Source organism: Coregonus clupeaformis, chromosome 16 (assembly GCF_020615455.1).
Source record: "Coregonus clupeaformis isolate EN_2021a chromosome 16, ASM2061545v1, whole genome shotgun sequence".
NCBI lineage: Eukaryota > Metazoa > Chordata > Actinopteri > Salmoniformes > Salmonidae > Coregonus > Coregonus clupeaformis.
The window spans coordinates 48916536-48944311 of NC_059207.1; the positions used below are offsets into that span (position 1 = coordinate 48916536).

The following is a 27776-nucleotide window of genomic DNA, read 5'->3' on the forward strand; positions in this document are numbered from 1 at the left end:
TCTGGTAATTTATTCAACTGAGTGGTCAGATCATATTAACACTCTAAGGGTAGTGTGTGAACGTCTAGCAGCCGCTTCTCTAACCCTGAACTTAGCAAAGTGCGAGTTTGGGAAGGCCACTGTTACTTATCTCGGTAAACAGGTCGGCCATGGTCAGGTGCACCCTGTAGATGCCAAGGTTTCAGCTATAAATGCATTTCCCGCACCTACCACCAGAAGAGAGCTACGCCGCTTTTTAGGGATGGTTGGCTACTACCGTAGTTTCTGTAAAAATGTCTCTGCGGTAGTTGCTCCATTAACGGATTTGCTCAGTCCGGTGAGAAAATGTGTATGGTCTGAAGATTGTCGTACTGCTTTCAACACTGCTAAAGCACTCTTATGTAGTACCCCTGTTCTTGCTGCGCCAGATTTTGAAGGACTGTTTAAACTGGAGGTAGATGCAAGTGCCAGAGGTGCTGGTGCTGTTCTACTGCTCCCAGACCACAGTGGAGTGGACCATCCTGTCTGTTATTTTTCGCGGAAATTTAACAAATGTCAGACAAACTATTCCACCATTGAACAAGAAGCTCTAGCTTTGTTGTTAGCTCTGCAGTACTTTGAAGTTTATGTTGGTTCCAGTGCATTACCAGTGATAGTGTATACCGACCATAACCCCTTAGTTTTTCTCCACTGGATGTACAACCAGAACCAACGCCTTATGCTTTGGGCACTTGTAGTGCAAAATTATAATCAGCCACAAAAAGGGGTCGGATAATGTGTTGGCAGATATGCTTTGTCTCGTGTTTAAAGATCTAGGTTTTTTTTGTTATCCCGTCAGGATGCTGTTGATCTTTGAATTTTGGGTGTTTTGATGGTACGTGTGTCGCAAACCATTGTGGTTTGCTCTTTTAAGGGTGGGAGTGTTACGAATACAGGTATCCTGTGTGTGTTTTGTGTTTTTCCTCTCCTTCTGCGCTAATCACAGGTGTCCTTTGTGTTCCCGATTGGTGGTCGTTGGGGGTGTCCCACCTGTCCGACATCCGTTTGTCTGCTGATTGCTGAGGTGGACCAATCAGTGGACATTCCTTTGTATTGCACCACCCTTTTCTGGTTTTTCACTTACACCTCCCATTGTTTTAAAAGCCAGTCAGTTGTGTTTGTTGGAAGAGACATTATTGTTTAATTCCTTGGGTCCTGCTCAGCCCTTTTTCCCAAACCTTTACCGTGTGTTCAAAATAAACATCTTGTGTTTGACGGTAGCTTAAGGTTGTTGGTGTATTTTTTGTTCTCACTGTTTTCCATGTCACAATTCTAATTTGCATGAATTATGTTACGGGTCTCTTTTCCCTCTCCCCTAGACATTTAAAGCCACAGGGTTCGTAACAGATGTAATGACGCTAAAACCCAAGGTTATAAACTTCAGAATGTGCTTTCTCAAAATGATTTCACAGTTAACTCGAATTAATGAAGTACTTCACCAAACCCAGCATTATGCTGTGGTGGTTATAGAGAAATGACATTCAAACTATTCTGCTCGCTCAAAGCCTGCTGGAGCTTGGAGACCGGACAGAAATGTTCAAAATAAGCTGGAGACAGTGCTCGGAGAAAGTGATTAGCCATTTGGGATATTACGGGACATAAGAATACTAATGGTCAATTAACGTTTCTTCAGAGCTACCCAAGTCAAAAACAGCATTAGCAGAGGTGGAAATTGGACAGCTCATTGTGCTAACGATTAACCTTAGACTAAAGAAGCATGTGAAAGCATGTAGCAACCGTATATGATTATGCACACATATTACCATACAACTAACCATGTCTATGAGGAGTTCAACTAAAAGGGCAGAATAATTTACACAGTCATACTTTAGCTTCCACATAAATAGTCAGGAATGTATCACACACATACCATAAAAGAAGAGGGAATCTAGAGTAAAGCTATCCTGAATATAAGCAGCTCTAGCAGTGGTTGTGGTTGGATGTGTGTGCCCAGAGGGCATCAAGCACCATTTTTGTTTCTGAGGGGGCTCACTGATGTCCAAATTCAATATCTTTAAATGAATGATGTGTCCTCTACGTTTTGAGTCTGAAACTGAGGAGGCCGCCTCTAGTTGGGGTAAATGCTATTCCATATATAGTGCAGTACCACGACCAAAAGTTGGTCGAAAGTAGTGCACTCTATAGGAATAGTGTGCCATTCGGAACGCAGGCAGAGTTTTGTGGGTTTTGTGTTATTGGCTGAAGGCTGAAACAACAGTTTCCTTGGAGACGGGAGGATTAAGAGATGCACCCGGCCACTCCAGTAATGTTCATTATGTAGAAATCAATAAGCTCAGGCTTCCTGATGCCCTGGTGGATTTATCTTCCTGACATTTTCTCCCTCTACCTTCCAGATGCTACCCTATTTCCTCTATAGTGCACTACTTTTGAACAGAGCCCTATGGGTGTAGTGCACAAAAGTAGTGCACATTAAATCCATTAATTTCAACTTCAAGTGTGCAGAAGCTAGCATCTCCAACCTCTGTCTGCAGCAGACACACACTGTAGATTGTCCTGTTCTGCAGGAGAATGGAGGTGTTCTATATTCAGTCATTCATGTGTTTACTGTATGTGGCTAATCTCCATTTCTCATCATGTAATACAGGACAAGTTGTTTTTGTAAACAACATAACTAAAAGCCCCTCTGGACGTAGACTAAACATGTTGAAATGTGGATTTGGTGAATGACAGACAAAATGAAAATGCAGAGAGATCAACACATCTAGAGAATGTTCCATTTTGAGAGGCAGCCTACAGTATGGTTTAGTCCCAAATGGCACCCTATTTTCGATATAGTCCAATATAGCCTATGAGTCCTGGTCAAAAATAGTGCCCTAAATGGGGAATAGGGTGCCATTTGGGATGCAACCAATGGCTGGGTCTCTCTGGTCTTCTTTCTCTGACTGAGGCTGGGGTCTGGGGGGGTGAGAGGTCTGTCTGTCTGTCTGTCTATCTGTGGCTCTAGCTGTGTTTGTTGGGTGACAGTGCGATTGATTGCTCTGTCTGGCCTCCCTTAGTTGGGAGTGGAGCATCCTCTGTTCCGAACCATTGGCCACAGATGGCATGGTTAATGACTGAATCTGTTAGTGACAGACAGGGAGGCATGAGGGGAAATAGCAGACACAGCAGAACAGAGTTTTATCAAACCACTATTTTACAGTATCAGCAATCAGCATACGTTATACCAAATAAATCAAAAGGTTACGTAAATAACCAAGGTTTTACGAAGGAAGGAGCGAGACACAGCTCACTCTATGGAGAATAACGCTTCCGTTCCCTAGTAACCTCCTTACTAACATGACCCAGTAGGCTACTGTACTGCTGATTCCCTGCTGTCTCTAAATACCAAAGCAGAGCACTGAGCACTTCCTCAGCTTAAGGAAATCAAGCAGAAACAAAACATGATGCCACTGATTGCAAACCTTGATTGTAGTATACTCTATTTCCTGTACCAGGGTTACAATAGCTCCCTGAAGCTGCAGGCTAAGAAGGTGGTTATGTGACCAACATCATGTCAGTGGAGGAGAAGAAGGTTGAGGAGGAGGGGAGAAGGACAAAGAGGACGGAGCAAGGAGGAGGAGGAAGAGGGGGAGGAGAAGGGGGACAAGGAGGAGGAGAGGGGTTCTGTAATGGTTGATGAGGGCTGCAGAGACATGCCTGCGACCACTACTCTCCCTCCTTCTAGGTCTCCACCACCATATTATTTATGCCACTTGAACGCATACTGCCCATGCCCACCCTTGTTAAACGTCAAAGGATAATCATCATACTAACCAGGCGCAAAGGCCTTATCTTCAAGGGGATGCCCCAATGTGCATATTAAATGCATAATAATGTCTGCCACATAGTGGGATACAAGGTCTGATCATGGAAAACCAGGAATAGTAAATGGATTGTCCAATTTTGAGTAATATGTGGTCCATGTGTACAACACATCCATGCGTAAACTCTACAAAACAACACGTATCAGGGTTAAACACACTTCAAAAGCTTTTAAGGTAGTCAGCTGCTTTCTTTATCATTTTCCTTTTACCATTGTTTTTCTTTGAGACTGGGGCCATTTCAGTAGCACACACAATTTGACCTGACTTCCATACTCTTCTTTTTTTCTGGGGGTCAATTACGGCCGAGGGCCAGGCAGCATACATGCCGATGGACGATGATGTGCAATGAAAGGGTGACACAGCATGTCTCCCTGCTGCTTTGCCCTCATACCCTGTGTATGTCTCAAATTGCACCCTATTCACAATATAGTGCACTACTTTTGATCAGAGCCCAAAGGGCCCTATAGGGCTCTGGTCAAAAGTGGCACACTATACGTAAGGAATAGGGTGCCATTTGGGGTTATAGTGTCCCCTGTAGCTGGACTCACTGGGAGAAAGGGGGTCACAGTTTATTTGGATAGTCCATCTGTTGATAATCAACTGCTTGCTAAGGTTACGGTTAGGGTTAGGTTTAGAATAAGGGTAAGGGTTAAGGTTAGGGTTATGTTTAATATATAGATAGTTGAAAGGTTACTGATTGTAGATAGTCTGTAGAGCATTTACAGTTGGACTATCCAAATAAAGTGTTATAGAAAGGGGGCTGAATGGAGGATAAGAGGAGGGGAGGAGGAGGAAAGCAGAGTGTTCCCGGAACAGAAAGCCCTGAAGGAAAAACAGGCCTGAGCCTCCAGGGTGACTGACTGGGCCTAGATATGTTTCAGCTTTATGTTCTGCATTTTGTACAACTCTTTGGCTACATATAGAACTGACAAAGAAACATTTGCACACACACACACACACACACACACACACACACACACGCACAGACAGAGACTGAGGCAAGCAGTGAGTATTACTGCAGTTTCAGGCCTTGGCATCCTTCTATCTCTTTTCTATTAACACAAACCAAAGTGTATAGCAATGGTCTGACTCTCTATTAACTAACTGCACAATAGTGGGCTATTGCGCAGACTCAAACAAAAGGCACAGAGGGTAGTAAAAGTTTTGGTCAAGGATATCAGAATTAACAGACAAATCAAAAGACGTACCATCAGCATAGATATTCTCAAGATAAAGGATACCCCAAATAAACAAACAAAGTTGATGATTTTTGTATTCACCTCCAGCATCCTCTCTGGATATCCAGGTCTCAGGTGTTGCATAAGGGGGAGTGATCTGATTAAATAAAAGTGTGGTCCTTTTTTCTAATTCTAATTTCCCCCATGGCCAGCTTTCATTATTCTCTCAACTGTCAATTTGTAAACAGATTTGCGTGGCAGGGAGCAGCTGCTGTGGTTTACAATATCCTCCAGACTTTCCTCAACCCTGAGGTGCTGCGGCAGACGATGATCACATCTAATCAAAACACCCACGGACAATAAAATGATAAAATGAGATTCTTCACCAGTCCACACACACGAGCTGCAGCTCCTCTCTCTGTTTTAGCAAGCTAGGTGAGCTGTTATCCCAAAGTCTACCTGTGGTGTTCTGCCTTTCTGCCTGTCTGCTTGTCTGCTTGTCATAGCTAGCACCTTTGTGTGTGAGGACGAGCACATCTGTCGTAACACACATCTGTGTGTTAGACAACTCTGTCACATCTGTCACTGCAAATCTCATCGGATTATCTGATGTCATCACACAGGGAAGTAAAATGCAGCTGCTTAGTCTGTAAAGGAGAATGAGTTAGAGAGAGAGAGAGAGAGACAAAGAGAGAGAGAGGAGCCTACCTTTGGCTGTGATGGCAGGCTGCTCCCCCAGCAGAAGCTTTAGTCTCTTGGCGTGGATTTTGCCTTGGTAATGTGACTGTGCCACCACTGCTGAGGTGAAGGACATGTTACACAGCGTGCAACACTTGTTCTTGTCCACGTCTCCCTCTTCACTGCCCTGCAAGGAACACACACACACACAGGTTCAGTAAACAAGGCCATCAGCCAACAAATAGTAAAAACAAAGAGTCACTGTGACATCTCTCCCTGCTTGAAGGAAGACGTTTTCCATTTTTCACATGAAGCTTTGGTGCACAGAATCAAAAATGTTGGGGATAAATGGACACCTGAATATAACAACCCCGGAAGAATAAATTGTTCTATGTGACCCCAACATATTCGAGGTAATTTGGTGTCACCTTCCAGCATGACACGATTCATCACTGTGTGGTGTCTATACACTGTGTGTGGTGTACAGTATAAACCAGCACCAGCAAATACTTTCCAAACCCTGTAGGTTAGAGCCGCATGGTGCTCAGGGGCCAGCTGTACATTGAACACATCAGTAAGCTCTATACGCCACAGTTCCAGGGGACAGAAGCAATCTACAATCCTCGTGGCCTTGATCATTTGTTTCCTGGTGGGATGCAAATGGAAGCAATTCAGCAGTTGTATACAAAGTGGGGAGTGATGGGATGAGGACCGCTCCCTGAGACTCCATCTGTGCTGCCTGCCTGCTGCAGAAACACATTATCCTGACAGAGAGAGAGAAAGAGGCGGGGGGCGAGCAGAGAGGGGGAGAGAGCATGGAGGAAGACAGATACAGTAAGTAAAGACAGAGAGAGAGGTGAAGAAAGAGATAGAGAGAGAGTGAGAACGAGAGAGAGAGAGAGAGAGAGAGAGAGAGAGAGAGAGAGAGAGAGAGAGAGAGAGAGAGAGAGAGAGAGAGAGAGAGAGAGAGAGAGAGAGAGAGAGAGAGAGAGAGAGCTAAATGCACCTGGCTGCCAGACTGTGGGAGACAGATGCAGCCATTTCTACCAGGAAACTATCCCACCAGTGTGATGTAGGCAGGCTAGGCCTAAGGTCTGCTGGCTTGCAAGAGACAGTATGTGGATGTGTCCCAAATGGTAACCTATTCCTTTTGACCAGGGCTCTGGTCCAAATAAGTGCACCATAAAGGGAATAGGGTGCCATTTGGGACGTAAATATCGTCTGCACCTAGGGTCTGCTGCCTGACTTCTCAGAGACAGAGACTCAGTGTTTCTCCAGAGCTGTTAGTCTGGGCCAGATCCTTCCTTTCTGTCTGGATAATAAGGGCGAGTAAAAATGGCAGACTACTACCACTCCCACAGAGTGAGTGCTGATAGGAGAGCAGCCTGAGCGGAGAGAGAGAGGGAGGCATCCTGGATACTGCACTGTGAGTCACTCAATGATACAAACACAGATACACACCACCCCTGCCTCCTCCCGCCCTTGGCCTGTCCTTCAGTGCTTCTCTCTCTCACACATGCACACACACGTACGTACACACAGACGTGCACACACACAAGCATGCGCGCATGCACACACATACATTTCCATTACCTATCTCACCCCAACATTTAATGCAGAGCAGGCTGTCTCATCATTTCACACCTCATACCATAAAGAATGAAAATAAATGGGAAAATGAGACCAAAATATAACAGGAAATGAGATACACCTTAATAAAATCTGAGCCAATCATCATTTCATGGTTAATTAATACAAGATAAATGAGAGTGGGTAATTGCAGATAATCTAATTAACGCTGAGGTAACTGCACACTGTCTCTGTGCTGCCAGCCATGTTGCATGGTGTTAATACTTAGCCATTAGGTAGAACCGTCTGTCAAGAGGGAAGCATTACCATCAGCATTTACATATGAAACCAATAGTTATAGGAATGGTTAGGTTTAGCATTTTCATTTACCGGTCAAAAGTTTTAGAACACCTACTCATTCAATGGTTTATCTTAATTTTTTTCACTATTTTCTACATTGTAGAATAATAGTGAAGACATCAAAACGATAAAATAACACATATGGAATCATGTAGTAACCAAAAAAGTGTTAAACAAATAAAAATATATTTTATATTTGACATTCTTCAAATAGCCACCCTTTGCCTTGTTGACAGCTTTGCACACTCTTGGCATTCTCTCAACCAACTTCACCTGGAATGCTTTTCCAACAGTCTTGAAGGAGTTCCCACATCTGCTGAGCACTTGTTGGCTGCTTTTCCTTCACTCTGCGGTCTGACTCATCCCAAACCATCTCAATTTGGTTGAGGTCGGGGGTTTGTGGAGGCCAGGTCATCTGACGGAGCACTCCATCACTCTCCTTCTTGGTAAAATAGCCCTTACACAGCCTGGAGTTGTGTTGGGTCATTGTCCTTTTGAAAAACAAATGATAGTCCCACTAAGCCCAAACCAGATGGGATGGTGTATCACCGCAGAATGCTGTGGTAGCCATGCTGGTTAAGTGTGCCTTGAATTCTAAATAAATCACAGACAGTGTCACCAGCAAAGCACCCCCACACCATGAATCCTCCTCCTCAATGCTTTACGGTGGGAAATACACATGCGGAGATCATCCGTTCACCCACATGCGTCTCACAAAGACACGGCGGTTGGAACCAAAAATCCCAAATTTTTGGTCTAATGTCCATTGCTCGTGTTTCTTGGCCCAAGCAAGTCTCTTCTTCTTATTGGTGTCCTTTAGTAGTCGTTTCTTTGCAGCAATTCGACCATGAAGGCCTGATTCACACAGTCTCCTCTGAACAGTTGATTTTGAGATGTGTCTGTTACTAGCATTTATTTGGGCTGCTATTTCTGAGGCTGGTAACTCTAATGAACTTATCTTCTGCAGCAGAGGTAACTCTGGGTCTTCCATTCCTGTGGCGGTTCTCATGAGAGCCAGTTTCATCATAGCGCTTGATGGTTTTTGCGACTGCACTTAAAGAAACTTTCAAAGTTCTTGAAATGTTCCGTATTGACTGACCTTCATGTCTTAAAGTAATGATGGACTGTCGTTTCTCTTTGCTTATTTGAGCTGTTCTTGCCATAATATGGACTTGGTATTTTACCAAATAGGGCTAGTTTCTGTATACCACCCCTACCTTATCACAACACAACTGATTGGCTCAAACGCATTAAGAAGGAAAACAATTCCACAAATTAAGGCACACCTGTTAATTGAAATGCATTCCAGGTGACTACCTCATGAAGCTGGTTGAGAGAATGCCAAGAGTGTGCAAAGCTGTCATCAAAGCAAAGGGTGGCTATTTGAAGAATCTCAAATACAAAATATATTTTGATTTGTTTAACACTTTTTGGGTTACTACATGATTCCATATGTGTTACTTCATAGTTTTGATGTCTTCACTATTATTCTACAATGTAAACCCTTGAAAAATCATTGAATGAGTAGGTGTTCTAAAACTTTTGACTGGTAGTGTATAACTAATTAACGTAGCAGCACAATAAATCCTTCATATGAAACCATTACATATAGGCGGCGAGAATATGTGTAAAGCTCAGCAATGAACGGTTTTAAATTTCGGTTTCGATTTTCTTTAAACAATAAATGCATTATTTGGGTTCAATGCTGTAACACAGAATAAAACAATTGATGGTAGTGCCTGCCTATTACTATCATTTATTAGGCTCTAACCATCATTTATTCACATTACTTTACTTTGTTTTTGGTTGTATATATTACATATTTGTTTTTAGTATCATATATGATGATGACTTTATTATTTCATTAATAAACCCCAATGATGGTATTGACTGCCCATTACCGCATATCACTTATTAATAAACCATCCTTTATTCACATTACTTTACTTTAAGGAAATATTTCAGTTGTGTATATTTTTTTATTTTATTTGATGACTTATTATTTTATTCCAAGTGACTGACTGATCTACAAATCACCTTTCATCATAAATAATAACTCACTAATTGTAGGTCAGTCAGTCAGTTACAATTTACCCATGATACATTGCGGTTTTAATCCTCCCGAACACGGCCAATGAGAACAGGCAGCTATAGGCACAATGGATTCTAGTCATTGTAGTTAATTACCACGTTTTCTGCGTGTAACTATGATGAGTTGGATAACATGTCCCAGAGAGAAATCTTTCCAGAGAAATGGCACAAACGGGGCGTTGAACGCACAGAAAAACCCCCCGAACTAAAAGGAATTCAAATTATTTGACCCTTGTTGGTCAATTAGTTATTTAAAAAACGAAAATAAACAGACATTTCGGTTAATGCACAGCACTAGTTGCTGAGAAAAAGAGAGGGAGAGAAAAATAAATAGCGAGATAAAAAAAGAGAGAGATGAGGGAGAGATAAACAGAGAAAGAGAGAGAGAGAGAGAGAAAGAGAGAGAGGAGGGAGAGAGACAGAGAAAAAGAGAGAGAGAGGAGGGAGAGACAGAGAGAAAGAGAGAGAGAGGGGGAGAGAGAACGAGAGAGATAGGAAGGAGAGAGACAGAGAGAAAGAGAGAGAGAGGAGGGAGAGAGAAAGAGAGAAAGAGAGAGAGGAGGGAGAGAGAGAGAGAAAGAGAGAGAGAGGAAGGAGAGAGACAGAGAGAAAGAGAGAGAGAGGGAGAGAGAGAGAGTGGAGGGAGAGAGAGAGAGAAAGAGAGAGAGAGGAGGGAGAGCGAGAGAAAGAGGAGGGAGAGAGAGAGAAAGAGAGAGAGAGGGAGAGAGAGAGAGTGGAGGGAGAGAGAGAAAGAGAGAGAGAGAGGAGGGAGAGAGAGAGAGAAAGAGAGAGAGAGGAGGGAGAGCGAGAGAAAGAGAGAAAGAGGAGGGAGAGAGAGAGAAAGAGAGACACGTTGCATTTCAGCAGAAAGACTGTGAGGCATAATAAAATAATATTTTTGGTTTTCAGGCAGTAAATTCTCTTTGCTGTCAACGCCATAGCTGCACATTTTCATCTTAGTTTAAGAGAAGCAGCAGCATATCCTTGCCCGTCTGTGTTTGCACTACAAAAGAAGAAGAGATACCGTATTATGCATTACTGCACTGAACCATCATGCTGCTGCAATTTTGTTTATTTTCTCCAGTGCTGCTGCATCAAAGGCACAACAGCAGGTTCCATTGTCCACTGAACCAGACTGTGTCTAGGTTCCCATTGATTTCCAGCAGAGAGTTTGTGTGTGCGTGCGTGTGTGCATGCGTGCTCCTGGAGACTCCGTAGGTCTGCCTGCATAGCTGATATGATGCTGGGGATAATTCTGTAGGCCAAGGAACACTCACTATTCTGGCTGTGTCCCAAATACCACCCGATTCTCTTTATAGAGCACTACACAGCCTATATAGGGCATGGGTACTCAAGTACTATTTGAGAAGGTCCATTCACACAAATTTCCTAGGTGGCACAGGTCCGGATAGATCATGTAATTTATCGGCGTAGTAACAAACCCCCACTTCGCAACCTATGCGACCCCAAACTGTTCACACCCCTCTTGTTGGCGGAGAGAACATTTTGCAGTTTTAAAGCTAATTTCCTGCAATTCTACGCATTCTTCCATGTCTTATGTGTGTTTATATGATACCAGGGGTTGAAGCCCAACCAAGTTATGGGGTCCGGATCCGGTCTGCGGTCCGCCAGTTGCATATGGAGGATATAGGGAATATGGTGCCATTTCGGACAAAGCCACAGACTATTCTGGCGGATCTACCTCCAGGCACATAGGGGGAAGTAGGACAGCAAGTGCAAGGGTAACCGACAAAAAGTTGGTCCTAATATAGACTGGGTCAATGCATTCTATTGCTGTCAGCTGAGGCTAGGCAGGGAGGCAGGCAGGGAGGCACTGTGGTCCAGACATTGCTCTCTCTCGTCTCTCTCATACCCCAAACAAACTGACAAAACTGTGTGTGAGAGAGAGATTACACACACACACACAAACACACACACACACACACACACAAAGGACATGAACTGTACTTTATTCCACCCGAATATGTTTAAAGACCCCGATGAGAGGAATAATCAGTGAAATGTTGAGAACAAAGCACATTGTGGCCACAGAATACAGACACTGTTGCCCTATTCTATTTAAATGATATTCACATTTCATTGTTTGGTTACAAAGGACTATGCAAATGTTTTTTACATATGCAAAATGAGAGGTGACATTTATCATCTTGTGCACTTTCATTTGAAACGGGTAACCAGTAGCAGCCTTTCTCACATCGTTCATCTACTGCTTATTGCTTAATGAAGGGATTAATTAATCTTCATCCAGGCTATTCTGAGTGTAAAGCAATTATAAACAGAGCTAGCGTTGTCTTGTCTTCACATCATGGATGGCCCAGTAGACGGAATGACTTTGAGGAGATTGTGATTGGCAGCTCTGCTTTGTGAGATCTGAGCTTGCAAGCTGCTGTAGTGTACTGAGTACTGACTCTGACTGCAAAGTCAGCTAGTTTAATTAATTAGCCATAATACGCTGCATGAGTCTTAATGAAAATTACTTTTGACTGTTTTAGAAAGTTACTCATAGGCTGCATCCCAAATGTCTCCCTATTCCCAATGTAGTGCACTACGTTTGACTAGAGCCCTATTGTGCAATATATTGGGAATAGGGTGCCATTTGGGAAGCATACATCATAACACTTTCATTGGTAACGATGACGGCATTTCAGTAGCAATAGCACCCAAATGGACAATTAAAAATTCATGTGTAATTCATGTGGGAATGAGATTAGCCCTCGCAAATAAACACACCTCACCTCTCATCATCATAAAACTGTATTATATTGAGAAAGCCTTGGCTGGTGATTATTACCATACTGCTTGAGTGTAAGATGAATATTTCATTGATATTGCTTGAGCTGAGTGAAAAAATTCACTGTAATGGATTACTGTAGTTTATACAGTAAATAAGTGTATTATCAACAGTTAAATACTGTGAAAGTACCTGCTCTGACAATTTAAATAAACTACAGTAAGTGTACTGCAACCAGCTGCCTATAAGTCCCTGTAAAATTCATAGTAACCCCTTATCAGTGTACTGAGAAGAACACAAATAGATCATACTGATCGATCATGGATCCATTATCATCGTTGTAGTATCTCTTCATCATAAAGAGCACACCAAATAGTAGGGCTACACTAAATGGAATGGAAATGTTTATGTTGGTGCTTTTCTATTCTATACATTTCTATGTTCTATTCATGTTCTGTTCTAATAACCAATTTCTGTGTTCATGCAAGTGACTGATCGGACGAATCCTCACTTATCAGTATCTGCAATTTGGCAGTAAGCCCAGACCTTGTTTTGAGAACGAAAGATATCTCAGTTTCAAGGTCTCAGCTTAGAGAGAAGAAGCCTCGTGAGGTATTGGTCTGTCACATGTTATGAACCAGTATTGGTCGGTCACATGAATTGAACAAAACGGTAATGATGAATTAATTATGCTAAATCATGCAAATATAACTTGTCTGTGTATAGCCGTATATAAGACAACTGCTGGGACTGCCCCAGCAGAGCTCCTGATTGACATGTGTACTGTGGTGCATTGAGTTGTTTGGAACCTCTCCAGCGCACTGACAATAAACGATGATTGATTTAAGATTGACTTTGAGTGTCCCTGTGTAAGAATTTCCACGACAGTGTGTTTTACTCAAACAGTACACCCTAACCATTTCTCATAGTCTCATAATATTTCTGTTCTCCAAAAGAAGGATGTAAAAAGTGAACCAAACAACATGAACAATATCAAATTGATTATTCAAATTGCCATGGAACAGAAATGGGAAATGCTGTTTTGCTGTGAAGTTGACAGAAAGCAGTAGAATGCCCTATTTGTTTCAGACTCATAATAGGTGAGGAGAGAACGCACGGCACCATCTTCTCTCTCTCACACACCTTGGCATGCTGTGAAATTGAGCCATGCAGTCATTTTCAGGCTTCCTTAGCTCTGGCAGAATGTTTGAAATGGTTCATTATCCTAAGATGTACCTCTGGGGTAGCATCTATTACTCTCCACGACTCCATTGGTACTGTGAGGCGGGGTATTTGTGAATCACAACCTGGCAGTATTGGCTGCTGCCACACCATCATGGCCCAGCCATTCAAATTCAACACCTCCCAAGCAGAAGCTCAATGCACATTCAGAAGAGGAAAGCTGGAAGCATTTCAGAAAATAAGAATGAAAGAATGAGTTTCTTGTTGTTTCACCTTGTAAAGGGGATTACTATAAGCTGATGTCTGGAAGGGACCTCTATAGCCTGTCTCTATAGCCGCTCCTCCCCATCCTGCCTTCTGAAGCCAAGCCACGCCACAGATAAATAGATGTGCAATCTGTTGGATATTGCTGAAGGAGAAGTTAAGGCAACCAAGCATAAGACTGCAGTCACTTCTTGTTCAAGTCAAGGCAGTTCACTACAGTACACCTATGCCATCTCCAATCAGCAGCCTGTGTTTGGTGGTTCTGCACTCCGCTCCTCCCCTGCCCGCAATCCCACGTAAGGAAGGAAGAACTCACAGGCCCGTGCCATTGGGCCTCTGGAAACAGACCGTCTTCAACTGACACACATGTCTCTGCACCGGTACCCCCCTGTATATAGCCTCCCTACTGTTCTTTTATTTTACTTCTGCTCTTTTTTTCTCAATACTTTGTTGTTGTTGTTGTTTTATTTTACCTTTTATTTCAGGAAAAAATGCATTGTTGGTTGAGGGCTGTAAGTAAGCATTTCACGGTAATGTCTACACCTGTTGTATTCGGCGCATTTGGCAAATACATTTTTATTTTATTTTATTTTATTTGACACACACAGCCACTGGCACTGTGTTGGCGTTAAGCATTATTTTGGAGACCTACACATCAAACAAAGTATTTTTTGCCAAAACAAGTAATTAACATGGGCAAAAACTAGGTACAACTAAACCTGAAAGCAATGTATTTCCTTATTTCTTCTCTTAAAGCTGCAATATGTAACTTTTTGGGTGAACTGACCAAATTCACATAGAAATGTGGCAGAGCGATTTCTGCATATTACACCTTTAACAGCTAGCCTCTAGAGACTAGCCTCTAGAGATAATTAAGTACAAATAGGACATAAGAAGAACTTATTCAATGATATCCATCTAAGTTCATGAAAAACAGGCAGATGCTCACAGAGGGGCTTAAAAAAAGCATTTAAATAAAGCCTTTGTTGACTTGATGGTAATAATACATTCTAAGCTTAACATTTTACAAACAGGGAGACCCAAATTATATAATACAACTTTCCTTCCTCATCATTTTAATAAATGTAGCTAATATATTTATGAACTGCAGTCAAGTTTGTTTATGAGGAGCAAAGTAGTCTGAGATTTGTCTTGCATAGACATGAAGCGGTGCCCCTGCAGATGCCAACCTCTGTACAGACCAGAAGATGCCAACCTGTGTAGACGTCAGCCCTGGGCACTTCCCTGCTCCCCGGTCCCCCTGCTCTGTCTCGCTCTCTTTCAGTCTCTGTCCCTGTCTCTCTCTCTGTCCCTGTTTCTGTCCCTGTCTCAGTCTCTCTCTCTCCATCTCTGTCCCTCTCTCCGTCTCTCTCTTGCTGTCTGCTACTGGGCCTGGGTGTCCTCAACAGTGATTCTCAGCAGGCAGAGGAGCCCCAGACACACAGTTCCACATCTACTTCCTCTGCACAGGTAGAGTGGGGAGGAATGGGCCCCTGCTGCGACTGTGGCACCTGTGTCTCCTCCTATCTGTTTGTAGTAGGATGACTCCTGTCTCCTCACTGGGAGCTTCACACAGGAACAAGCAGCGGGAGGGGGAATGCAAAGTAATAATGTAACATGAAGTCAGAATGACTGTTGTCTCAATGGGGGTCCACAAACAACATGTTGCTATGATCCAATTAGAATAATACTGAGCAACTCCCGATTTAGCTAAGTAGTGTTCTTTTCTCACAAACAAAACCAATATCATTAGGAATAACTCCAGCATGCACAAAAGCCAAAATATGGAAATCTACTGTCGCAAAACTACGCATATCTAGGCAAAACTACACCATAGGTCACATGTCAAGCTCATTCCAAGGAGGGCCGAGTGTCTGCAGGTTTTCTCTCCTCCCTTGTACTTGATTACTAATTAGTGACCTTAATTCATCAAAGAACTCCCCTCAATTGAAAGGAAAAACCAAAAACACGCAGACACTAGGCCCTCCCTAGAATGAGTTTGACACCCCTGCCATAGATATGTTCAACCGTCAAAATAAATATTTATTTTGGACACCCTGAACACAAAATAAAAGTTTTGTTTACAACCTATGGAAGACGGGTCATAGCGAACATGTTGCCAAAGAGACGTGGGATTTATTTTGATGCACCATTCAATGTCTGTTCCGCCTCCGTGAGAGCAGGTTACCACGGTGAACGTACTGAGCGCGGTCAGATTAGCCAGCCACAGTTGTCAGCTGAGATCAGCTCAGCCAGGTCCAGACCACACTGACTGGCCAGGCACCACCACCACACAGCCTCCTTGCCAACCCCCAGGGGGTCTCTCTCTCTCTCTCTCTCTCTCTCTCTCTCTCTCTCTCTCTCTCTCTCTCTCTCTCTCTCTCTCTCTCTCTCTCTCTCTCTCTCTCTCTCTCTCTCTCTCTCTCTCTCTCTCTCTCTCTCTCTCTCTCTCTCTCTCTCTCTCTCTCTCTCTCTCTCTCTCTCTCTCTCTCACTTTCTGCCAACCCTCCAGGGGCTCTCTGTCCCTCTCTCTCTCTCTCTCTCTCTCTCTCTCTCTCTCTCTCTCTCTCTCTCTCTCTCTCTCTCTCCCTCCCACCCCCATCCCGTCCCCCTCTCTCCTGTGTATTTTTAGATGTCACCACCTTGAAGCCATGCAACAGCCACTGCCCAGTCACATCAAATCTGTGTTTCACAGCTCTCTACTTTCCCCAATCAAGGAAACATGTCCTTTTGGAATGTACTGGAAAGGTCAGGCTATCAACAATATTAAACAACAAAAAAATACTGAAAACATCACAACTCACACCTGCTGTTACAGTCTATATAGAATGACAGTGGATAGTGTGAGTGCATAGTGTGAGCATCGAGGGATAACATTATGGTAACCATAGCCTTAGGCAAGGTGATAAAATGCACAGAATGGAGGAACTTTTCTGCCAACTTATAATGAGATCAGCCACTGAGATGTGTTCTGTGTGGAGTAGTAGAGGAGCAGAAGACTGAAAAATGTAATACCTCAGAGAGTTACTGAGCAGATGCACTGGAGAGAGAGAGAGCGAGAGATACTCCTGTACACAGGTTATTTTGGGGTTCTCTGGCTCTCTGGGATACTTCAATCTCTCCCACCGCTGAAACTGGATCCCTCTCCACCCCTGGAACTATATCCTGCTACTGCCCATGAAGGGTTGATTTAAACACCACTAATTAAATAGGAGTGAGGCTCTGAGGAGATATTCAATCAGCCCAAAAGTCTTCCCCAGTCGCTAATTGTATCCTCTTTAAAGGCTTCTTCATTGAGTTACAGGACCAGGAGTTAAGGAGGAGATTTTAACTGTCCTTCGGGGGTCACGTATCTATTAGTAACCAATGCCGCTAGGCTGATCCAGTACAAAACAGATGGATATGGCCATGGCAGTCTTCTCTTTTTCTCTTGTGATTTGCTGCCGTTTATTGTCTGTGACTGGATTGGCTGCAGACTGAGCATGTCAGCAGTTATGGGCTTGCATCCCAAATGGCACCCTATTCGGGCCAACGGGGGTCTTGTCAAAAAGTAGTGCACTAGGGAATATGGTGCCATTCGGGATGCATCCATAGTGTCTGTGGACTCCAGTTGAGGTTGAGTGAAAGGGATTGCTGCTTAGGAGACAATGCAAACTAACAGACTAATGACACTGACTAATTGGAAAGAGTAGGTGGGGTGAACGGACCACAGTGCCAACATGCCCTTCTAGTCTCCCACTAATGCTATTCCCATTTTTTAGGCTTTGCATCATCTTCAACCTCGGCTGAATTAGCAGTTTAATAAAAACCATTATGTATGCACTCCCTGAACCAATAAATGAGCATGACTGCTCACACACCGCATCCTTTCTAAGAAAGTAAATGACAACAATGAAGAACTATTTTCAGAAACAATCTTATCATTCCTTCATTCACTCTCTTCATACTCCCATTGCTAAGCAACTGCTCACACTTTATTCCCAGGTAGTAATATACTGTATGAAATATGCATGTATTCCCGTCTCGTTTGCTGTCAAAGCTGCTTTGCTTTTCACCCAAACGATCTCATCTCCACCAAGTGAAAGAGCATTCAATTATTTGTCTCATCTATTTTTGACTGGAGTATGCTGATATCAGTAGGCTGTGACGTTATCAGACATTAGAAAACTCGCTCTGTCGTGGGATGTTCAAGGCTGAGAGAAACTGATTGATGCTCCATCTCCGAGACTCATTATCTGTAGTTTGAGTCATAGGCCAATGCCACTCCATATCTGGTTGCTTAGAGACAATGGATATAGTGATTGTAAATACTCAGGCTTGGTTCCAAATGGCAACCTATTTCCTATAAGGTGCACTTCTTTTGACCAGGGCCCATAGGACTCTGGTGAAAAGTAGTGCACTAAATAGGGAATAGGGTGCCATCCATTTGGGAAACAGCCCCAGACATTTCTCACTGATAAAACACTTACCATCAACGTAAACACATCCCTCCTTCATGGTTCTGATTTCATTCAATTTTTGATTCAAGTGATTATACGATTAACCATCTATTATACATTTCAGACAACACACTACAAACCCAGCCCAAAGCTTAGCTTGAACTAAACACAGACCATCAACCTCTCTTCCCATGAAATTAGCTATGAAAGGCGGACCAGTGCAGTTTTCCGGTCTGGTGTGTTGCTCAGTGATGCTGCTGTATCCAGCACCATGGACACTGAGCATGAGAGCACAGCAGAACACAACATCTGTTGGGAAGTGACCAATTATATAGCTTTCCCTGCTAACACAGAGAGCACAGAGAATACACTTATTCTAGAGGACGGCAGTATTGGAGCTTTGATCTTAAAAGCAGATGAAAAGGTAAAATAGGGCCGTAGAGAAAATAAATAATTGCCTCAGCTACCTCCAGCAGCCTATTCCCTAGTTGCCATTTTTGGAAGCTGTTTATTTTGTGCAGTCTGTTCATGTAGGGAAATGAATAAATACTAATCCCCCTATTGAGGACTGCATGCACGCTGCAGTGGGTAATACAGTAATACATTTTACTGGTCTGGCAGTTATATTTTCAAATATAAGTCGGGTGTTATGATATTTATGTAAACGCCTAGTCATCAATGAGAACTGGCCATGTGAGAAATCCAAGGGCAACGTTATTGCTATTTTTTACGGAATATAGGACATGTTTTTACCTTGAGCATTGGAGCTGGACCATCAAGGAAGGCATCTCAAAAGTTGAATTTCCATGAAATGGTCAATAAAGTTATCGTATCGTACAGTATAGTATCATCGATATCTAAGACTCAAAGTCAAAGTGGGATAACTAATAGAACGTCTGCCATCAGGTTACAAATACAAATGGTTTCAAAAATCATCTGTAAGGAATGGTAGTGATAGCTCTCTGTGAAAGGTGGAAAACACATGAAACCAACAGCACAATGTCCAGATCAAACAATCCCAAGCGGTTTCTAATTTGGCCTCTAGCCCCAGGTTTCCAGGCTGGCTTCTGTACAGTGTCTTCCTGTGATGAGGACTAATCAACAGCTCTAGAAGGGCAGACTGAGGTAAGAGGGGGAGAAGAGAGGAGCAGGGCAGACAGAGGGAGAGGAGGGGGGGATAGAGAGAGAGGGGGAAGACAGAGAGAGAGAAAGAGAGAGAGGGAGAGAGGACGAGGTGAGACAGGCAGAGAGACAGAGGGAGAGGAGGGGGGAGAGAGGGTCCCGTGTGGCTCACTTGGTAAAGCATCGCACTTGCAATGGCAGGGTTGTGGGTTTGATTCCCACAGGGGTATGTATGCACTCATCACTGTAAATTGCTCTGGATAAGAGCGTCTGCTAAATGACTAAAATGTAGAGAGAGGAGGGATAGAGCTCTCTCCCCAGACAAGTCCTTATCAGATCCAGAGGAGGAGATCTTCTTGACTGATAGCTGGCAGACTGAGACTAATCACAGCTGAGACCTGAGTCTGCGGCTCCTCTCCTGACTGATATACACACTCACTCTAACTGAGACATGCAATATGGCTCTGTTCCTTACTGATCTACACAAACCCAATCTGACACTACTGCGACAGCTCTACTTTCACCGCCGCTGTCTCCCCACACCAATGAATCTCAACTCCAAAAGCCAAGAATACACGCATTGATATGATAATATTACATAAACCCTGTAACTGTGATTGTGCAGAATGCTGATAAAACACATATGCTGCAGGTTTTGTCCTAATGCAGAACAGAAAGTCCACCTGCAAATAGCTTAACAACTGTTTGTCTATGTCTTTTTCTTGGCTCAGTGTATGCTTTGATTCAGCATAGATAGGCGGAGAGACGCTAGCTAGCACAAACCCACCACTACCACCACCACCACCACCACCACCCATTTCCCTTGTAGTTTCTCTCAGGCAAGAAGGAAGAGCTTAATCACAAGCATTACAACCCAAACACGTATCGACCGGGGGCTGACAGCAGAACATAATTGCAGCTGTCAAAAATGGCATGTACTCTGATTTACATGGGAGAAATGTGATGTACCTCCCTTTCTCTCAATGTGCTCTTTTCACTTGACGGAAAGCTACTCTGCTTCCTCTGGCATCCCGGACCTTCGGCTTTCAGTTCATTGTCACTTCCTACTTATCTATTCACCATTCTGACAGGAGGCAAGAGGGTCAAGACGTAGTGGTAGGAATCAATAACAGGAGGGTCCATTAATAGAGAAAGTTGACCACTCCTGTGACTGTGAGTGAGTGCAGCCAGAGATGAGACGAGATGAGTTTGTATCTATAGGGCCATGCAATTTGCAACAAATGTTGCGCACAAAAAAATCTTAGGGTACCATTGTAGAAGTGTGAACACACATATAGTGAGATGTATCATTTATAGTAGTAGTTGCTGCTGTACTCACATTGTCTGTTCTGAGTTTCTTAGCTGGGCAGCCTCCATCCACGGGATGTAGCATGTAATACAGTCGTACTTTATTGGCATGTTTCCGACTCTAGAAGGGAAAAGGGGGGAAGAAAAAACAAATATTAGAAACAACATGAAAATACCAATATTTCCTATTTGTCTTGATATGGCCCCCCAAAGGTTTTAATTATGGAATGAATTGCATATCTACATTCTGATACATTTTCTCATTATTGTAATGCCATTGAACGTCTCCCACAGTGCCATATTGGGCATCAGGGAACTGAATGGTGAGATTGTATTATGAAGAACAAGAAAACTGGTGAATTCTACTGCAGATGGCTGCTTGCTGTCTGACACTGAGGCTGCGTCCCAAATGGCACCCAATTCCCTACATAGTGGACTACTTTTGACGAGACTGGTAAAAAAAATACATAGGGAATAGGGTGCCATTCGGGACACAGCCCCTGTCGGACACTGGATCCAGTTAATAATTACTTCAGCTTCCATTAAAGGTGCAAGAGGCCCTCACCACAGACTCATCTATCCTTCGGCTTGGACAGCAGACAGACAGAGCTGCCTTTGGGCTGGGGTGGGGATGGAGGGATAGAAGGAGGACAGAAGAGGGAGAGGGAGGACAGGAGAGAGAGGGCAGTCGATTCCCCCATCAGTTTACAGGCTGCCAGTTCCAAAAAAATTAAAGAAGGGGTCAAAGATGGGGGTGAGGAGCACCAGTGAAGTGTTCAATGAAGGAATTCCTTTAAAAACCTTTCATTCATCTCGAAAAGAGAGGAATAGATTTGCCATTCTTCTCTGACGAGGCGTGATGCCAAATGGACGAGCACTCATGCAGTGCGACAGACAGACAGACAGACAGACGGCTCCCAGGTTGTCCTCACAGAGACACAGGATGCATCCCAAATGACACCCTATTCCCTATATAGTGCAATACTTTCGACCAGGGCCCAAGGCTCTTGTCAAAAGTTGTGCAATATAGGGATTAGGGCGCCATTTGAGGACAGAGTCAGAGACCCATATTGCCAGCTCAGATGGGGGAGATTGATCCTGAGAAATCTATTTGTTTTTTTGCCTTTCTTATTTCCGGCTGGGCTATTGCACCATGAGCCTATTGCACTGTGAAAAGGGCTCTAGCTGAGAAATAAACTATCAGGTATTATATTAGTGGCAGGAGGAAGGTTATTGCAGCTCAAACAGACAACAATAAGGGAATGAAACAATCATGCAGGAGCTCTCTCTCATCCAATCTCTCAGTAAGTGTGCTCTGAAAGCATTCCTTTGATAGTATTTTTATTTATATAATGAGGGTGACACCAGGGGAATTGCTACAGAGGGGGAACCTTAGTAGGGGGGTATCACCCGGATGAAATAAATAAATAAATCCAACAGCTAAATGCATCAATCAGGTGCACTTTGAGATGAACATTGAGAGATTACATCTACTAAGAATGTTACAACAACAAAAACCACAAATAATTAACTTATGTCCATTTTACTCAAAAGCCAATACAATATAAATACATTATAAGACATTCAGGTAACTTGCATCTTCCCACCTGCCACAGCAGACACTGCCAGTTTATAATTACAGCAGCTACTGTGAGTCTCTCTACCCTGGAACACATACATCTACAGTGTATTGCCAAAAAACTCCATACTACTCAACAACTTCAAACATAGACTCTGACCTGTCCAATGAGCCAAACGTCTTAAAGAATTCCACAGTTAACAAAGCATCCTCACAATCTTACCAAAGGTGGTTTAGTATGAAGATATGTAGAAACTGCTTCTTCAATAGAAATCCCTGATCACGCTTGTAGGAGATGTCATTGCGACGTTAGCTAGCTAAGCTCATTCGCAGGAACACGCATGTGCAGGCCGTCAAATCAAAGGCAACGAAAATGAAAACTTGTCAGTTTACACACACACACACACACACACATTTCAGTAAAAGAAAATAACATGCTTACAATTGTTGTCAATCTCACAGCATAAGATGATGGGGCTTGGTGTTGAAATTATTATTGAAAATGATATCATCATAATCCAATGACTCAGATAGTTATCTTTCAAAGGAGAGATGTGGCAGAGCTTTACAATACCGAAGTACAGTGCATTCCACTGAATACATGCATTTTCTGTACTATATTTACTGCCCTATTCACACATATTTGTTTTAAAAATATGATAACATGGACCATCACACTATTTAATTTGATATTTTAGGTCCATGGGCATATCTGAAACAAATCTGTAAAAATTATATGATGAAGCTTTTAAATCTGGCCTTATAAATAACACAAAGATGTGTCAAATCAGGTAATGCCAAATTTAAGTCTGCATTAAGTATGCTTTCAAGTGATTGGCATTGGAAAATTCAGGAAAGCAGAAAGAAAATCATCAGGCAATCATTGTGTATTTCATCTTTCTTAGAGCAGAAGATATGTTCCTGAGAGTCAGCTTTCAGGAATGGGGTCATAATTGCTAATAGCCCAAACCGTTCCAAGGCTGGAGCCAAATTCATAGGAAGAAAATAAGTAAGCATTTCACTGTTAGTCTACACCTGTTGTTTACGAAGCATGTGACAAATACAATTTGATTTGATTTGATTTTCATTAAAATTTAGAAAATCATAATTGGTCCTAAAGCACACCAGTGCCTTTTTTTACAGCCTGCAATTTCACAATTCTTCGACCATCAAAAGGTTTGGGGCTGGACCAAATATATTCAGGGATTCAGCCCCAGAAGCCACCATTAACGACACAGATAGGTGCCACTCTCCTATGTTGCATCCATCTGAATGCACTATGAGTTTATCTGCTCTGAGGCAATACACACACTGTGCTGCTGGCAATGTGAACTTCTACTAACTACAGCATTGGAACACAGCCTACATACAGCCAACCCAATGGCAACAGAGGACCTAAAGGCACTGAAAGAAACCAACACCCCTAGGGAACCTGAAAGACCTCAGTGTGTCAGTTGGTTTATTATGACTGTATCCCAAATGGTACCCTATTTACTATTTAGTGCACCACTATTAGTGCACTATACACTATTACACCACTAGTAGTGCACTTTATAGGGAAAAGGGTGCCATTTGGGACACAACCTTTAACTGGGGATAGGGGAAACTTAGAAGAAAGTACAGTTGTGAAGGATGAGCGAGAAGCAACCAACCACCAGTGTAAGAGAGTAAAACCTGCTCATGGAGAATCATCTCCACCACTGATGGCATTGGTGATGATGTCTCCATGGGGAGACTTATGTCTGCCCACTATAGGCAGTCTCTGTCCCAAATTGTTTATAGTGCACTACTCGTGCTCTGGTCAAAAGTAGTGCACTATATAGGGAATAGGGTGGCAGTTGGGATGCAAACACAAAGACCACGGGGTGAGACTGCGTGAAATTCTCAAGAAAATACAAGGAAAATAAAACAAAGTGTATCATGATGCTAAAGGATAGTTGTGATTCTGTTGATATCCGTTGTGCCTGAAGTGTTTAGAGTAGTGGTAAACTACGCAGTTCCTTTGCATTCTCTTTATCTATTGTAGAAAAGTGTCAAAACCAATTGAGAAAATGTAAATCCCACAACATTCATTTTTAAACTGTTTGCGCAGGTTGACGTTGTCCTGGAGGCAGAACTGAGCGATTTCCGCTAGATTGGCCAGCTGCAAAGTCAAAATGGGCTTTTTGGTCTTAATTTAAGCTTAGGGTTCGGCATTAGAGTTAGCAGTGTGGTTAAGGTTTGGGTTAAGGTTAGGGTTAGGTTTAAAATCTGATTTTATGACTTTGTGGCTGTGCCAGCTAGTGACCACTCTGCAAAGCTGCCTCCAGAACAAGATTGATGAGAAAAACATTAACCTGCACTTTTTGCATGACTGACCGTTGCATTCCTGTAGTTTCAGGATGCTACAAGTTAATACTGCTTGCTCACTCACAGACAGAATGTCCTATTAGCAACATCTGCAGTCATCATACTGAACTGCTTGCTAATATGACTGTTAGTGTTACGTAACATCATGTTGTGGCAGACTGGTTGGTCTGCCTCTTGGGAACTAATTGGAGCCATTTAAATGAGACAACCCTTAAGTGTGTTCTTATTTGGACTGGACAAGTTGGCCTGCTGGGTAATGGAGCAGGCTAGCAACCCTTGAGGAGGCCTCATTACGTAAAGAATTCAGTCAGACAAACCAGGCCTGACACAGATTAGGTCAGGTAAACTCCAGAGAGAGACACTCTAGGATGGGGAAGGGGGATGGGGCTGTGTGGCTGTCTCATCGCTAGATCCCCTTCCTGTCTGAGTGTGTTTGTGTGTCTGTGTCTGTGTGTGTATCAGCAGGCAGGGCTAACACTGGGCTCTTGGTGTTCTTCACTGTATAATGCAACTGTGTCTGGTTTACATTGAACGGACGACTAACATCCTTGACTGTATTTAGCATGTAGTTTAATCTGTACCCTATTGATTACCATTAACTTGGTGTTTCAGGACATATCATAGATCACTGCATGGAAACACATCACCATTCACGCTGCAAATTGTATGTAAGGGCAGAGAAAAATACAGTTTTCCACAGCTCTACATTCTTACTTAGTAGTTTATTCATAGTCCAGCACCCAAAACGTACTGTGTTCCTACCAAGAAGGACACCTTTTTGGAATGTTAAAGATATCCTACCAACAACCCTACCACCATGTCATTTCTATACTATGCTATCCCATCCTCCCCGTTCAGTCTTGTCTAGTGGTGAATAATCTCTGCACTTAGAACCCAATCAGCTACGAGAGACTGTGGTGAAGTGCTGCTCACTTCTTGTGTTTTCTGCACATAGCTGTGGGCAATGGATTCTTCAGACACCATATAAACCCAGCTGTTGCCTGAATGGATGAGTGCAGAGTTTATCAGGGCTGTGTCCTAAATGGCACCCTACTCCCTATAGTGTGCACTACTTTTGTGCAGGGCCCACAAGGCTCTGGTCTAAAGTACTGCATTATATAGGGAATAGTGTGCCATTTGGGACACAACTAAGAGCAGAGCAGAGAAGCACGCCGTCAGTGCACTCCGTCAGTGAATGCCGTCAGGCTGCGTACAGTTAAATGGGAAACAGTGGAGGACTAATTGATGTGACTGTATATGTGAACACCCATGCTGGGTTCCATTTGGAGGAGCTGAGAAGTTGCTATACCCACCAGCACAACCTGCAGTGTTCCCTATTAGTGTTCTGAATGTCCTTTTGTCAAACTCTCTCTCTCCAGTTCACATCCACTTTCTGTCTGTGTCAGTTTGTGTTCATCATATTTACTATCTAACAATCAAATTCGATCCTTTCTTGCTTGGCTATACATTCATAACAGTAACCACAGCACTTCACTGAAGCGCATGTTGAATTAGAGCCAATTCGTTTTTTGAAAAATGTATTGACATAGTTGTTTTCAGTAAACACCCATCTTTCCAATTCATCAAAATGTTTTCTTGATTTGGACCCCAGATACCTATCTTATCTGTTGATTTGAAGTCCTCCTCACATAATCTTTCTTTTATAGTTCAAACACACCCAGACTCTGACAGCATGGCGACAATGGGGGAGGCAGCACTACCCTAGACACTTGACAGAATGCTGTCACGAAACTAGGCCAGACAGACAAGAATATCAATATTCAACTCCCACCAAAAAACACACTGAACAAATGCGGTAGATAGTACCTGCCATGACCAAAACCCACTGACATAAAAGGCCACGGCTTCTATCGAACAAAACATTCCACATTAGAAATAATCAAAACGATCCCCTTGGCTGTCATGTCAACTATGCTACTGAATCAAATGGAACATGGATCATGTTCCCAAACTAGGGGTTGCGACTTGTTGTGGGGTCGCCTGATATGAAAATGGGGTCACGGGAGAATTTCCAAAATCCTAAAAGATATATATATATATATATATATATATATATATATATATATATATATATATTTTACAAAAAAATAATATATATATATTATAATATTGTCTTTGTATCTCAAAATCATTGTATGTGGTTAACCTTAAACATCTAAATGAAAATTATTCAAATCTAAAAGATAAAATTCAACCAGAGCGCGCCCTTAGATCATGGGAAAAGGCCGCACTTGACCGTTGCACTTGAATCATTCCCACGGTGAATGGCTAGGCCGACTGCGCTATGAAACCACACACTATTGCAGAGACGTTGATATTACCGTCCGCAATTGATATTGTGAAAACAATGTGTGGGGAGGCAGAGGCACAGAAACTCACATCAATACCTTTGTCAGATAACAGTGTGAAACAAATAATTCATGCTATTGCTAGCAATCAAGAGGAAACTGACTGAACGACTCAAAAACTCCCCACCTATGCTCTCCAAATGAATGTTAGCTGTGAGGGCCGAGATGCCCATGCATTGACATTTGTTTGCTATACATGTCGGGGATGCTATTCACAAGGACATATTGTTCTGTCTCACGATTGCATGAAACGGCATAGGGGATGTTCAGTGTGCTGCGTGCCTATATTGACAAAAAACAGAATCCATATGGGATCGAATGGTGGGCTTTTGCACAGATGGTGCTCCATCTATGGCGGGACGGAGGGCAGGCCTCTGCACTCTAGTTATGAATGTGTCTCCCTCTACCATATGGAGGCATTGTATGATACACCGAGAGCAACTGGCATCAAAAGAGCTGAGCACAGAACTCTGAGATATACTGCAGCAGGTAACTTCGATTGTAAACTACATCAAACCACATCCACTGTGCTCACGCCTGTTAGCAAAAGTATCTGGAGATATGGGATCAGAGCATGACAATGTTCTATTTTACACCAAGGCTTGGTGGTTATCGAGGGGGAGTGTTGGAAAGATTTTTCGCATTGAGAGAGGAACTGTTGTCATTCACATGTAAAAAACAAAAACAAAAAAAC

The 27776-nt window shown here is 42.9% G+C and overlaps 1 protein-coding gene across 1 annotated transcript in view; it reads right to left on the minus strand.

The window, feature by feature from the left end:
* LOC121585045 (zinc finger matrin-type protein 4-like) overlaps positions 1–27776 on the minus strand; it is a 135801-nt gene that overhangs the window by 65375 nt on the left and 42650 nt on the right. The window contains exons 3-4 of the mRNA XM_041901384.2: positions 20817–20906; positions 5729–5885 (exon numbers count right to left, since the gene is read on the minus strand). Of these exons, the coding sequence (XP_041757318.1) occupies positions 5729–5885; positions 20817–20906 (247 nt within the window). The remainder of the gene's footprint in view (positions 1–5728; positions 5886–20816; positions 20907–27776) is intronic.